The sequence below is a fragment of the Scyliorhinus torazame genome, chromosome 10 (assembly GCF_047496885.1).
Source record: "Scyliorhinus torazame isolate Kashiwa2021f chromosome 10, sScyTor2.1, whole genome shotgun sequence".
NCBI lineage: Eukaryota > Metazoa > Chordata > Chondrichthyes > Carcharhiniformes > Scyliorhinidae > Scyliorhinus > Scyliorhinus torazame.
Genome location: NC_092716.1, coordinates 205,468,920 through 205,484,923, shown reverse-complemented (window position 1 = coordinate 205,484,923; position 16,004 = coordinate 205,468,920). Strand labels below are relative to the sequence as shown.

Below are 16,004 nucleotides of genomic sequence, written 5' to 3'. Positions count from 1 at the left end.
ATGGGGGTACAAGGGAAGCTACCCCCTGAGGCTCTCGCGCCACCTGGCACTTCCAGTCCTCGAGGCCCGCTCTGGCCTCAACTAGGGTCGGCATGCTCGCAGCCATGGACCACAGGGAGTGGACCATCTCCATCTGGGACATCGCCACATCATGCTGCGTCTGTGCCACCACCTCCTGGATTTATGTCACATCAGCCAGTGACTGAGCCATCTCCCTCTGGGGCAGGGCCCTCTCCCTCTGGGGCTGCACCACGTCGGCCAGCGCCTGGGCAATGTCGCCGATGTTCCCAACTATGGCCTGATGTGACTGGGCCACGCTCAGGAGCACCGCTGCGATTTCCAGGTAGCTCTGGGACATGGTCGCCTGTGAGGCAGCAACGCTGTCCTGGGCCTCGGCCAGTACCTGCACAGAATGCCCCAGGTCTTGGACATGCTGATCCATAGCCAAACTTGTTGACCGCAATGCATCAACTGCGTACGCCACCCTTGTGGTGTTGGCCTGGGTGGCAAGCATGGTCGACACCATCCCATGCTCCTGCACACGGTTGGACTCCTCCAACTGCACCTGCAGGTGCTGGATGCTCGCCGACAACCCCTCATGTAGTCCCTGGCTCTGTGACTGCATCTCTACAATCAATGGGACTGCCCATTCCAGGAGCCCGAGATCCGTCTGGAAGGTAGCTAGTACCTCGGGTCGGCCTGCCCTCCGACTGTCCGCCCCCTCGGGAGTTCCTACCTCCACCTGCTGTGCCAGGTCAACTGTGTGGTGCGCATCAGAGAGTGCCCCAGGAGCCTCTTCACTAAAATGGCCAACCGAGGTGAGCTTCTCTGGGATGGTGGAGGGTGTTGGAGATAGCTGCGATGGAAAGTCAGTGTCATCCTTCGACCTATACTCTGGGGTGTCCTGAGTTTCGGATGGGCGGCTGGTGTCAGAGCTGCTCCCATCACTGCTCGGCTCACGGGGGAACTCGAGCTGTGCACTGGCTGGGGGCAAGGGGCACTAGCTGGAGATGGATCAACCTATCTCTAGCAGGTCCGGCAAGACACAAAACAAGACGTATGATTGGACTGCGGGCCTGAGGTGGTGGGGGTGGGCATGGGGTAGGGGTGGGGGTTGGTGGTGGTGTAGGGAGGAGTGTGGGTGGGGGTGAGAGTGGTGTTGGTGTGATGGTGGTATGGGGATGAGGATGGTATGGTGGCGGTGTTGGGGGGAGGGGTTGACACGCATGTCACAGGGAACCGCCACTAAACGGGGTCTCACTTCCTCCCCGCGGATGAGCTCCACCTCGGCAACCTCCCTTTCCTCCGGGCTGCCAATCATGTCCAGGGCCCTCTGCCCTGCCATGGTGTGGGGCCGCAGGTCCGGCGGTCGTTCTATGATGCACCATTAATCCATTGCTAGACGATGAGAGTGAGAGAACATAGGCTTTATTACACAAGAACCTGCCTGCCTGAGATCGCTGTACCAACTGAGTGCTGCCCCCAGGCGACCGGACTATATACTGTCTGGGGGGGCGGAGCCAGAGGCGGAGCCCACCAGGGTTCCAGTACACTACATGGAAAAGGGATCATATTACAAGACTCTACATTCACCACATTCACCCCCTGTTAAAGAAAATGAAGTCCAGCGGGGGTGAAGTGGGGTCATCAAATGTTCAGTCTGTCTGGAGGCCGGGCTGTTCTATTGGACCTCTTCAGCCCTGGCGGTGCGGCGGGCGCTGCCGGCGTGGTCGTTGACTCCGGGAGCGTGTCGTCTGGAGCTTCGGTCCGACGTGTCAGCGACGGTTGAGGACTGGGGGTAGGCAGGGGGGTGGTGGTTAGCGGTAAGGGGGAGGTGAATGGCGGCAGCATAGGCTCGGGACATAAAAGGAGCCCCGAGTTGGGGGGATGGCGGTAGGGGGGGGGGGGGGGGGGGGAACACACGCATTGGCATGGGATCCAGCAGGGGCCAGGTCCCGGAGGGAGACCATATCTTGCCGTCCGTCTTGGTGCGCGACGTAGGCGTATTGGGGGTTGGCGTGCAGCAGCTGGACCCTCTCGACCAGGGGGTAGGTCTTATGGCTCCTCGTATACTACCGGGGAAGGACCGGTCCCGGAGTTGTCAGCCAGGATGGAAGCGAGACCCCAGAGATGGACTTCCTAGGGAAGACAAACAAACGGTCGTGAGGGGTCTCGTTCGTAGCTGTGCAGAGGAGTGATCTAATGGAGTGGAGAGCGTCGGGGAGGACCTCCTGCCAGCGGGGGATCGGGTGACTTCTAGACCGAAGGGCAAGAAGGCCGGCCTTCCATACCGTTGTGTTCTCCCTCTACATCTGCCCGTTTCCCTGTGGGTTGTAGCTCGTAGTCCTGCTCGAGGCGATGCCCTTACTGAGCAGGTACTGACACAGCTCATCGCTCATGAACGAGGTGCCAGGTCACTGTGGACGTATGCAGGGAAACCGAACAGGGTGAAGATGCTGTGCAGTGCCTTTATCACGGTGGGAAAAGAATGCCACGGGCCTGCCTGCCTGGTTGAGGGTGGCGGCCAGAGCGACGTCTGATGCATCGCTCTCAACTTGGAAGGGGAGCGTCTCATTGACCGCATGCATCGCGGCCTTGGCGATGTCGGCCTTGATACGGTTGAAGGCCTGGTGAGCCTCGGCCGTCAATGGGAAAGTGGTGGATTGAATGAGTGGGCGGGCCTAGTCCGCATAGTTTGGGACCCACTGGGCGTAATACGAAAACAACCCCAGGCATCGTTTGAGGCCCTTGGGGCAGTGGGGGAGGGGGAGTTCCATGAGGGGGCGCATGCGATCGGGGTCGGGCCCTAGAACTCCCTTCTGAACCACATAGCCGAGGATGGCTAATCGGTTTGTGCTGGACACACACTTCTCCTTGTTGTAAGTTAGGTTGAGGAGTGTGGCGGTGTGGAGAAATTTGGAAAGGTTAGCGTCGTGGTCCTGCTGGTCGTGGCCGCAGATGGTGACGTTGTCCAGGTACGGGAAAGTGGCCCGCAGCCCGTACTGGTCAACCATTCGGTCCATCTCCCATTGGAAGACCGAAACCCCGTTGGTGACGCCAAAGGGAACCCTAAGGAAATGGTAAAGGCGGCCGTCGGCTTCAAATGCAGTGTATGGGCGGTCCGCCTTACGGATGGGGAGCTGGTGGTCGGCAGATTTCAGGTCCACTGTTGAGAAGACCTGGTACTGTGCAATCTGATTGACCATATCAGATATGTGTGGGAGGGGGTACGCGTCGAGCTGCGTGTACCGATTGAAGGTCTGACTGTAGTCAACGACCATCCTTTTTCTCCCTGGTTTTCACCACTACCACTTGGGCTCTCCAGGAGCTGTTGCTGGCCTCGATGTTACCTTCCCGCAGCAGCCGCTGGACTTCAGACCTGATGAAGGTCCTGTCCTGGGCGCTGTACCGTCTGCTCCTGGTAGCGACAGGTTTGCAATCCGGGGTGAGGTTTGCAAACAGAGAAGGTGGATCGACCTTAAGGGTAGGGAGGCCGCAAACAGCAAGGGGTGGTAGGGGCCCGCCAAATTTCAGGGTCAGGCTCTGGAGGTTGCACTGGAAGTCCAGGCCGAGTAGCAATGCAGCGCAGAGGTTGGGGAGGACGTAGAGCCGGAAGCCGCTGAACTCTACGCCCTGGACGGTGAGGGTGGCGATGCAGTATCCCCAGATCGCCACAGAGTGGGATCCGGAGGCCAGGGAGATTCTTTGGTTAGCTGGGTGTACTGCGAGGGAGCAGCACCTTACCGTATCGGGGTGGATGAAGCTCTCAGTGCTCCCGGAGTCCAGAAGGCAGGATATCTTGTGCCCGTCGACCTTCACCTTTGTCGAAGCGGTCACGAAGTTGTGCGCTCGAGACTGGTCGATCATGACCGAGGCGAGACGCGGCTGGTCGTCGGCGGTTGCAGGCGATGAGCGGCCCAATGAGGTGCCCGACGGGCAGTGGTCCTGAGGCGGGTAAGATGGTGGTGCCCATGGGCCGCACGTGTCCTGGGGCAGGCAAGATGGCGGTGCCCATTGGTTCTGAGGCAAGCAAGATGGCGGCGCCCACGGACCGCACGTGGTCTGAGGAGAGGAAGATGGCGGCGCCCACTGGCCACACGTGGGGGCTGCCGGGACAATAGCGGCGATTGAGCGGGCCTGGCACACTGCAGCGAAATGTCCCTTCTTGCCACAGGCTTTGCAGAGCGCGCTCCGCGCCGGGCAGCGCTCCCGGGGGTGTTTTGTCTGTCCGCAGAAGTAGCACTTGGGTCCCCCGGGGTTGGTTGGCTGCCGCGCGGCGCAGGCGTGGGATTGGCTGAGGGCGGTCGCTGATGAGGTCCACGATGGGGTGGCCACTGGCAGGGTCCACGATGCACAAGGGGGTTAGGCTGCGTGAGGCAACCGTGAGTGAGAGCGCTAGTTTCTTGGTTGCCGCGAGGTCAAGCGTGGCCCCTTCTAAGAGGCGCTGGCAAATGTAGGCCGACCCTATGCCCGTAACGAACGCGTCTCTGATTTGCAGGTTCGAATGTTCAGTGGCCGAAATGGCCTGGCAGTCACAGTCTCTCACCAGGGCGAGCAGGGCACGCCAGAAATCTTCCACAGACTCACCGGGAAGTTGGTGCCGCGTGGATAGGAGGTGCCTGGCGTAGATCTTGTTGGTCTGCTGAGCGTAATTCTCCTTCAGTAGCGTCATGGCCTCTGCGTAGGTAGGCGCGTCCTGGACGAGGGGAAAAACGTTGGAGCTCAGCCGCGTGTACAGAATCTGGAGCTTCTGTGCTTCTGAGATTGGGTCTGGCGCAAACCCGATGTATGCTTCAAAGCAAGCTAGCCAATGTTGGAAGTCCTTTTCGGCATTGTCTGCTTGAGGATGCAGCTGCAGGTGATCCGGTTTGATGCGGAGGTCCATCTCTGAAAAATTGCAGTGTAATAAATTGATGCACTATCAATTACGACGAGACGAGAGTAGAATGTAGTCGAGGCTTTATTACACAGAGATGTGTGGCCTCCTACAGCAACTTACGAAATGGCTGCTGTTCGGAGAGCACACACATTTACACTCCACCTCCTGGGTGGAGCCAGCAGGCAGGGATCTACCCCCGTACCTGTAGTACAGGAGGAGCCTTACCGTAATACCCATATATATAATATAATACAACAGTGGTGACTGTCACAAGGAGCAAGGATGTCTGACTGCAGCTATACAGGGCCTTGATGAGACCAGATCATACCTGGAGTACTGTATGCAGTTTTGGTGTCCTCACCTAAGAAAATATATACTTGCCTTCGACAGAGCGCAGCAAAGATTCACCAGACTGATTTCTGGGATGGCAAGTTTGTAATTTGAGGATATATTGGGTCGACTAGGCCTGTATTCACTGGAGTTTAAAAGAATGAAAGAGTATCTCATTGAAAAGTAAAACATTCCGTCAGGGCTGGACTGACTGGATGCAGGGATGATGTTTCCCCTGGCTGGATGGTCTAGGACAAGGGATCACAGTCTCAGGGAGACTCAGGGAGAATTTGGAGGTTAGCGCACCACGTGTTAAAGGCTGAACGGCAATCATTGGCACTCAAAAACAAATGTGGTGCTTGAGTGGGCATAATTGCATCATTTGTTAGACTTCAGGCATATCTACTGAGTTACAACTGAACCATCCCAGCTGCAATGTGATGATTATTACTGCCATGTTTTTCCATTAAATTTGCCCATATCAATAATCTGCATTCAGAGGCCACTATACACAGATTTGAGTGGATTGGACCGTCTGTGATGACTGCCCAACCCACTGCACTACCCAGGCTTCCCTTCCCTCTTTGAGGCCCTTCCAAGCAGCCCATGGCCCAGCATCAAAAGACGGCCTCAGGAATTATGCTTTGCACCTATATGCCCCCCATTCCTTCCCCCCGGTACATTGGAGTCTTCCCCCCGGTAACCTGGAGCCTTCCACTTGGGACCCTTCCAGTGTTCTTCCCCGACCAGGCCTCTGATACCCTGTAGTCTCCCCCTCCCCACCCCCCACCCAGTACACTATGTTTTTCCATCGTTGTCTCCCAACCCTTTCCCCTGGAGCCTTTCCCCTGGTGCCTGACAGATTTCCCCCTTGTACTCTATAGTTTTCCAGCTGGTCCCCAGGGTTTTCCACCTGGTATCCTGGAGTCTTACCCTCCTCCCGGTACCCTGGAGCCTTCTCTAATGGGTACCCTGGTACCCTGTAATCTTCCCACCTGGTACCCTGGAATCTTCTCTCCTGTAACCTTCCAATGTTATCCCCTAACAAGACCCCTGGTACCCTGCCGTCAAGTGCCCGGTATCCTTCCAAGTCTCGACTATATCACAAATGGAGCCAATGAACGCTGTGGATCATAATAGATTTGGACTTTACCGAAAATCTAAATAGAAATTGGGCTGGATTCTCCGCCCCGCCTCGCCACATTTCCATTTCACCCGTCAGCGGGATGCTCCGTTACGCCGGCCAGTCAATGTGGGGCAGCCCCATGCCGTCGGGAAATCCCCGGGCTGCCGGCGGAGAATCCAGCCCATTGTCTCTGAACTAAATGCAGTTCTCACTCCATCTCAATGATATAAAAATGTCAAATCATTAGCACCAGCTCTTGTATTAAAAGATGAAAAAGAATCTATTTCCACCAAGCAAAGCTGATAGAAACTACATGCTAAAAATTGCCAAAATTGGTTAATATTTGGAGATCACTGCCTGGTAATAGCCAGTAGCTAATGAAAATACAAGTACTAGATTTGACTGTTCTTGATTATATGAACATGGCTCTACTTAATTATTGCAAATTATCAGGTGGGCAGATGAGCAAATTGATAGACCGCCGAATATAATTCCTGAAAATGCTATGTGGCAGCAATGTGCACTTTTTGAAAGAGAAAGGGAAAGACATGTTTAAAGCTTTGCAAAGATTGTAATAGCAAGAAGTCACTATTTCATACCATCTCTATAAGGCAAGCTGATCCTGTACTGGTTAGAATGGTACACCTCTCCTGAACGAGTCAATGTCACTTGTTTCTTCGCATCTTCATCAACAACCAGACTCACTGACTGAATACAGGCACCATTTAGATTCTGAGAAAAGAAGCAACAGAGACAATTTAGAACTAAATAATAGACACGATTTACCGGCTTTGTCGCGCCCGACTTGGTGTTGGGATGAGACCATTGAACCTCGCAAGAGATCGCGATCTGGATCTGGCCCGCGCTGGGCGAGATCCAGATCACTATATTTAAATGAGTCATTAGGTTCATCTAAATATGCACGTGCCGGATTCCAATGGCTCCCGGGAACTAATGGCCTCCCCAGCGAGGACTCAACCTGCGCCGCTTTGCACTGGTTAACAAACATGGACCAGGCATAACGGCACTTGGGGGATTCCCAGGTCATTGGAGATGCCCAGGTTATTGGGAAAGGGCAGAGTGGCACTCTGGCTCTTCCTCTGGCACCCGGGGTGCCCAGTTGGCACTGCCAGGCTGGCAGGGACACTTCCAGGGCAGCACTGCCATGGGTTGTGACCTGAGGAGAGCCATGCCCATAAAACAGGGGGATGAGGGGGTATGAAGGATGGGGGGGTGTGGGGTGAAGGGTGGGTATGAAAGGACCTCATAAAGTTTGGGGAGTGAAGTGTGGGGTCCTGAAAGTGGGGGTGTCCTCAATTGGGGGGGCGGGGGGTGAGGTAGTGCCCATGTGTGCGGGGATGACATTGTCTGTGGGTGGGGTTATGGGGGATCCTCAAGCTCACTTAGAAATTGGGGCACCCTTTAAAAATGGCCTGATCTCTGAGGAGCCGGTCTCACCGTCGTGTTCAGCTGGAAAAAGGTCTGAGGGTGGGTGGGACCTGGGAGAAACTTCCCAAGGCCCAAACAAATGATGGGTGCGAACTACCGGTCATGTTACGCCTGATTTTGACTGCTAGTCTCACTCTAATATGCAGTTCCCAGAGGTAACCAAGGCATTGGTATCTATCCCCTTCACCTTGCAGACCTTGGGCAAGCGTCCTTCAGTACTGGTCCCCACAAACAGGGACCAGGTGGAACTTCTCAGTGCAGAAAACGGATCTAAATGCAGCCTTGGCTGCGCGTTCTCCCCTGAGGCCCCCGAGCTAGCCAGGTGGGCTTTAGATAGTAAGGTGTTTCCTGGTGCTCCGAGCACCAGGAAACACACGGCTAATCTCACGTTATGGGTCTCTGTGCCCATTTGGGTAGATCGCGCCAGATAAGTGTGGGTGAATACTGGTGTGGGTCTCACCAAATACACCAGTGGGAAACACCCCACCAAGCTCACCCAAAATGACACTCAAAAATGTTTTGGTTGAATTCCACCCAATATCTGTGCTTGCGCCAATTACTTTTAGGACATTACATTGTGATTTCAGTCTGTCTGACAGATCCGTTAATTGGGAAAGCTAAACCAAAGGAAAGTAGACTGGAATTGTTTCAGTGTTCTCCCAATCATCTGTCACAACTTCGTAGGTTAATGGAAACTTCATTAATGCAGAGTGTCCAGAGTTTCTGCATGGGATGGCGAAAGAAAATTTTTGGTGCAAGTCTTAGAATTCAACCAAAGTTGAATCAAATTGAAACTTCTTCACACAATGCATCATAAGAATGTGAAACACTCTGCCATGAAATAACATTGTGTGGAGATGCCGGGTGAGCACAATAAGAAGTCTTACAACACCAGGTTAAAGTCCCAACAGATTTGCTTCAAATCACTAGCTTTCGGAGCACTGCTCCTTCCTCAGGTGAATGAAGAGGTAGGTTCCAGAAACATATATACAGGCAAAGTCAAGGATGCAAGATGATGCTTTGAATGCGAGCATTTGCAGGTAATTAAGTCTTTACAGATCCAGAGAGAGGGGTAATCCCAGGTTAAAGAGGTGTGAATTGTCTCAAGCCAGGACAGTTGGTAGGATTTTGCAAGCCCAGGTCAGATGGTGGGGGGTGAATGTAATGCGACATGAATCCAATGTTCCAGTTGAGTCCATACTCATGTGTGCGGAACTTGGCTATAAGTTTCTGTTGCGTCCTGAAGGCCGTCTTGGAGAACGCTTATGAAGAAGCTTCGTCAATGGGAGGTTATGTCTGACAAATCTGTTAGAGTTCTTTGAGGAGGTAACAAGGAAGTTAGACAAAGGACAACCAGTGGACGTGATTTATTTAGATTACCAGAAGGCCTTTGACAAGGTGCAGCATAGGAGACTGTTAAATCAGTTAAGAGCCCAAGGTGTTAAAGGTAAGATCCTGGCATGGATAGAGGATTGGCTGACTGGCAGAAGGCAGAGAGTGGGGATAAATGGGATGGCAGCCGGTGACTAGTGGTGTGCCTCAGGGGTTTGTGCTGGGACCACAACTTTTCACAATATCCATTAATGATCTGGAACAAGGAACTAAAGACACTGTTGCTAAGTTTGCAGATGATACAAAGATCTGCAGAGGGACAGGTAGTATTGAGGTGGGGGTGGGGGGGTGCAGAAGGACTTGGACAGGCTAGGAGAGTGGGCAAAGAAGTGGCAGATGAAATACAATGTGGAAAAGTGTGAGGTTGTGCACTTTGGAAAGAGGAATGGAGGCATAGACTATTTTCAAAATGGGAAAACGCTTAGGAAATCAGAAGCACAAAGGGACTTGGGAGCCCTTGTTCTCAATAATCTTAAGGTTAACATGCAGGTTCAGTCGGCAGTTAGGAAGGCAAATGCAATGTTGCCATTCATGCCGAGAGGGCGAGAATACAAGAGCAGGGATGTACCTCTGAGGCTGTATAAGGCTCTGGTCAGACCCCATTTGGGGTACTGTGAGCAGTTTTGGGCCCCGTATCTAAGGAAGGATGTGCTGGCCTTGGAAAGGGTCAGGAGGAGGTTCACAAGAATGATCCCTGGAATGAAGAGCTTGTTGTATGAGGAATGGTTGAGGACTCATGGCCATGTCAGAGACTTGTGTCCTGCACTCCAATGAAGAAAATACCGAAGCTGTACCATGCCCCACTGACTTTTCTATAAGCTGATGAATTCCTGCCTGCTTCAGATTGGAGCGGGAAATTCCCCTTCAGGCAAGTCACCTTGCTGGGAGCACAAAGTAAAAAAATGGCCCCTTATTCTCTCTTTATTTAACCCTCTAAGCAGTATATTAACAGTCGCTTTGTGGTACGAACTAAAATATAGCTGAAGAGACAGGCTACCGAAGCTTTTCATTTTGCATTCATCAGGGGAAATGCAAGAAAGCAAAATTTAATCAATCGCAACAAATGAATACGACAAGAGGAAAGTGGTGCTGATTGTTTGGCATGGTGACTCTGATTGGCTGAGGCATTGCCTTGGAAAACGCAATGGGAAACTATAGGCTTCCCATACTCCTGGGTAATGCAAAAATAGATGCAGATCTTGAACATATTCCTTTTGTTACAGATAATGGATCCCTGTGAATGAATGTCTGTTTCTTCCAACAAGCATAAATGAGCAATATTAAGAGCTCAATTGATTATATTAACTCAGTTTGTTAATGTAGCTATTAGCGCACTCAGAATTGTTCTGCAAGTACTGCTCGATTGAGGCATCATATTTAACAGTAGTTATGTTTTGGACTTGCAATTACGGGCTGGTTGAGTATGGTCTACACTCTGCCTAATACGAATAACTGAACGAGTGTGCTGTTTGATTCAATCAGCCAATCACTGCAGATGCATGGCCTATGTGTCTCACGTTGTTGAGTTTAGTTTTAATGACACTGTATGCCCAAGTAGACAGTGTAGCCAAGAGGTTCTCTCTAGTCTAACGCTCGCTAACATTTTCATCAATTTCTACGAGGCAAGAGGTTAACCCTGTAGCGCATATGCATTTATGATACATAGCTTTGTTTATAATCTTTGAATCTACAACTGCATGTAAGGATTTCCTTGCATACCTTACCCTGCTCCATCCTGCATTCAAACTCACTTTTTAGACGAAACAATCCTTTCCTCAACTTGCTAGTTGAGAAATTTGCGAATAGTTTCTCCACAACTGGTTACCACAACCCTACTTCACCAGTCAATATATGCATCCGGGTTTGTGTAGCTTCATGCGCTATAAGATCAGTATTCAGGCCAAGAGGTGGTGTGCTCTTTCATTGGGTTGGTGCAGACTTGATGGGCCGAATGTCCTCCTTCTACACTAAAGGGATTCTATGATAACAGGTCATTTTGACCTTCATGAAGTGCTTCTCGCTATTGTTCAACAGTTTTTCACTGTGTAAAGAGGGCTAAATGTAAAATATGACAGAAACCTACTTCTTTCTCACTACTTCTGAAAATATTTGCTGCCTAGAGTGGATATTAAATATTCACCAGAGGCAGCAATAAAAATACAAAAGTGTTTGAAATGTATTGAGAAAAACCAGAAAAGGAGCGAAATTCAAGCCAACAATAATTCCTTGTTCTAGTGAATTGTCTCTTTGATAACATTACATCAATCCATGTTCAGCAGGTGTTTTCATATTGACTGCTGTCTCTTTCACCAACCACTTTGCAAACTTCTTTTATCTGAGCCTGCTCTCATCGTCCACAGCATCAAAGACATTGACATTTCAACAGACACAGATAAGGTTCCATCGACTCAACTTCTTGTACAAATTATTGTCCTAGATGTGTCTGCAAATTTCACATGATTCTTAAATCTATATAGCCCTGGTGAATATCACTTTCATCAGCTTTCTGGCACCAGAAGATTGCTGGCTTTGCGGTTAAAGGGTTAGAAACCTTGTAGTTTTTCTTTCAGGTGAAATGTGATGGCCTCAATTGCACTATTTGGTAATGATAAGCTGAAAGGTTTTTATCTAAGAGGTGTGGAGCAAAGTTCAGTCATTGGATTTCCAATTCACCAATCATTGCTTATCTTACTTTTTTCCAACCAACTTCTTTGCATATTTATTTTCCTTCAATCCTATTTTATTATGCAAAATCAATTTTGTTCAATCCCCTCTTCTTTCAGGCCTTCTGCTTTATCTGCAAAAGCAAAATGTGTTTCTTACTGAGCCACACTGAGAATTTTGGAGGCTGATGGTAAATTTTCCAGAGTTGTGGCTCTTTGCCAGGATATATTGACATGTAGCATGGAAGGTGTACACCCGCTCATCAAACGTCTTGAAGTAAATATCTCCAGTTACTGAGCACTCCGCTAGAATCAATAAGAAAAACACCAAGCAAAATCAGATCAGTATGACAGTATTTTAATTTCCACATGTTGAAACCCAAGTCAGAACTCTACCTATTTTTTCAGATTCTTCAGTGGCCTAACCAACAGTCGTTAAAGGGAAACCTCCAGGTAAGTTTTCTTCTGAAACTCATTTCAATGTGGAAGCAGGAGGAGCAGGGGATACTCGAAACAGTATTACCTACCAGGTGACTAGTCCAGTGGGGCACCAATTTGGCATCTCCAGTTTGCAGAAAATATCAGTGAAAACCAAATCTAAAAGCAATTGAGGCCTCCTAAATGCCACATTGAGTGTGCACTGCAGTGTATCCCCGATATTGTGTCCATTTGTTGCCCAAGCCCAAAACTCCCCCCATATAATAAATGGCAAATGCACAGTTTATGTAGAACACAATAAAAAAAAATTACCTGGACAGTTATTCTTGGTACAGTTCCAGATCCCACCTATGCAAATACTGCAACCAAGTAAAGATATTTAAAGTGAAATGTTTTGAAATAACATTTCAATTCCTTATTAGGACATGCGTATTTTTAAAATCAACCTACAATTATTTCAGAAATATAATACATAACACTTTGACAGCAGAATATTTAGCACCATTAGAAAGGAAGGAAAATAGATGGCAACAGTGAGGGAAAATTGATGAGAACAAAGGAAAGTGGTGTGAGTGTGTTTATTTGACGCAGGGAGTGGAGTGAATGAGAGCATGGAAGTTGTGTATTTGAAGAGCAACTTCATCATCAGCTGAGAGGAAGTAGGGAGAAGAGTATCAGCTTGAAGTAGGTGAACAGATGTATTGTGCCAGTATACCTTGATGGAAGAGTGCCGGTTTGAATTCAGGGAGAGCAAGAAGAGTTTTAAGATGAACTAGAAGGAGAAAAGTATATCTCTATTGCAATGTGAGAGCTGGATGGATGCCCGCACTCACTGTTTACATGCAGGGGCGAATTTAATCAGGCTCCTTCCACGATTATGTCTGATTCAGGAAGGCCAACTTAAGGGCTTCATCCTGCCACCATTGGTATTTAATGCACTCAGTGCCTGATTGAGGGACCACCACTCCACGTCATGCCCTTTCTTCTCACACCTTTCCGCTCTCCAGGCAGAGACTCCTCCCTGAAGCCCCAATCCTGTTCTCACCCACCTATGGTCTGGGTCCCTTGGTGATCCTAAGTGTGCATTACTGGCAGCTTCCACCATTTCCTGGTGGCACTGCCTGTATGGGAGAGGTTCCAGCATCTGATTGGCTGGCAGCTCTTAGGGACAGTGGGAGGTGGGGGGGGGGGGGGGACAGGATTGCCATATAAGGGTCCTAAAACCTGGGGAAAGCCCATTGCTGCCCGGTTCAGTGCCTGCTAGGCAGTTAATAGGGCTGGCCTTCTCCAACCACTGTCGTCTGGATTAAATTTATCCAGTGTTTCGAAACATGGGGCGGGATTCTCTGGGAATTGGCGGGGCGGGCGGAAACGGGGCAGTGGAGTGGCGGGAACCACTCCGTCGTCGGGCCGCCCCAAAGGTGCAAAATCCTCCGCACCTTCAGGGGCTAGGCCGGCGGCGGAGTGATTTGTGCCCCGCCGGCCAGCGTGGAAGGCCTTTGGCACCGCGCCAGCCAGGGTGGAAGGGACTCCACCGGCTGGCGTGGGTCCGCGCATGCACGGGAGCGTCAGTGTCTGCTGACATCATCCCCGCGCATGCGCACATGGAGTCACTTTCGCACCGGGAATGGCGGATGACCACGGCCTCCAGTGCGGAAGGAATAGAGTGCCCCAATGGCAGAGGCCCGCCCGCGGATCGGTGGGCCCCGACCGCGGGCTAGGCCACCGTGGGGGCACATTCCGGGGCCAGATCCCCCACGACCCCCCAATAACCCTGGAGGCCGCCCGTGCTGCCAGGTGCCGCCAGTAAGGGACCAACTCCAATTTACGCCGGTTTTTGGGGGGTGGGAGAATTCGGAGGCCGGCAGGGGCGGGATTCACGCCGACCCACGGCGATTCTTTGACCAGGCGGGGAGTCGGAGAATCCCGCCCTAAAGATCTGGGGTGAAATTCTCCGTTATCGGCGCAAAGTCCGCCGATCGGTGCAAAAAACGGCGCAAATCTGACTTGCGTCACGCCGGAAAAATCGTTGCAAAGTCTCCGTCCCGAAATGGGCTAGCAGCGACGTGACGGGATCCGCGCTTGCGCACGTGGTTCACGCCGTGCAGCGTCATACACGCCTCACAGCGTGACGGCTCATAAGGACGCGCTGCTCCCCCCTACCCGACCGGAACACCCGACTGGATGGCTGGCCGCCGCTCAGCCCCGAGGTTCCAGTCACGGTATGTGGAGGCGCTCCTGGATGCAGTGGAGCAGAGGAGGGAGGCCCTGTATCCCGGGCACGGCCGCAGAGTTGCCCCACGACACAGCCGGCGTCTGTGAAGGGAGGTGGCAGAGGCCGTCACCGCTGCGGCCCTGACACCACGGACAGGCACCCAGTGCCACAAGAAGGTGAACGACCTCGTCAGAGCAGGCAGGGTGACCCTCCCCCTCCCCCACCCGATATCCATATCCCCCCTCGCCCATATCCCCCCTCCCCCATATCCCCCCCTCCCCCATATCCCCCCCTCCCCATATCCCCCCTCCCCCATATCCCCCTCCCCCATATCCCCCCTCACCCATATCCCCCATATCCCCCCTCCCCCATATCCCCCCGCCCCCATATCCCCCCTGCCCCATATCCCCCCTCCCGCATATCCCCCCTCCCCATATCCCCCCTCCCCCATATCCCCCCTTCCCCCATATCCCCAAGTGAATCCAGCCCTAACCTTAACCTCTGCAATACACGCGCAACCGATGGCGTGCATTCATATACCTGCCTAACACTGTTGCCTTTTATCCCTGCCACCACCCCCACCCCCCCCCCCCCACCCCCCGCCCCACCACAGGAGAAACGCGCACACAACACCAGGGAGCATGTGAGGACTGGAGGAGGCCCCGCTGATGAGAGACCACTGACCGAACACGAGGAAAGGGCCCTGGAACTGGCTGGCGGACCTGTGGACCGGGAGATAGCTGATGCAGAGGTCGGGGGCGTACTAGCAAGTGAGCCACCAACAGCCCGTCCCCATATCCCCCCTCCCCTATATCCCCCCTCACCCATATCCCCCATATCCCCCCTCCCCCATATCCCCCCGCCCCCATATCCCCCCCTGCCCCATATCCCCCCTCCCGCATATCCCCCCTCCCCCATATCCCCCATATCCCCCCTCCCCCATATCCCCAAGTGAATCCAGCCCTAACCTTAACCTCTGCAATACACGCGCAACCGATGGCGTGCATTCATATACCTGCCTAACACTGTTGCCTTTTATCCCTGCCACCACCCCCCCCCACCCCCCCCCCCCCCCGCCCACCACAGGAGAAACGCGCGCACAACACCAGGGAGCATGTGAGGACTGGAGGAGGCCCCGCTGATGAGAGACCACTGACCGAACACGAGGAAAGGGCCCTGGAACTGGCTGGCGGACCTGAGGACCGGGGGGTTGCTGATGCAGAGGTCGGGGGCGTACTAGCAAGTGAGCCACCGACAGCCCGTCCCCATATCCCCCCTCCCCTATATCCCCCTCCCCCATATCACCTGATCACTGCCTGCGTGTCTAACCATGCATGCTTCATTGTGTATCGCAGGAGCAAACGTCGAGGCACCCATCCCCGCAGATGCAGACCGCCCGCAGGATGCCCCTCGGAGGCCACAGGAGACGGAGAGACCCGGACCCTCCGGCATGCGACGCCCGCAGGATGCCCCTCGCACACCACGGGAGACGGAGAGACCCGGACCCTCCGG

General features: G+C 52.6%; 1 protein-coding gene across 1 annotated transcript in view; it reads right to left on the bottom strand.

The window, feature by feature from the left end:
• Positions 1–16,004, bottom strand: part of otog (otogelin) — a 431,253-nt gene that overhangs the window by 340,075 nt on the left and 75,174 nt on the right. Inside the window, exons 15-17 of the mRNA XM_072517704.1 lie at positions 12,590–12,636; positions 12,000–12,145; positions 6,935–7,067 (exon numbers count right to left, since the gene is read on the bottom strand). Of these exons, the coding sequence (XP_072373805.1) occupies positions 6,935–7,067; positions 12,000–12,145; positions 12,590–12,636 (326 nt within the window). The remainder of the gene's footprint in view (positions 1–6,934; positions 7,068–11,999; positions 12,146–12,589; positions 12,637–16,004) is intronic.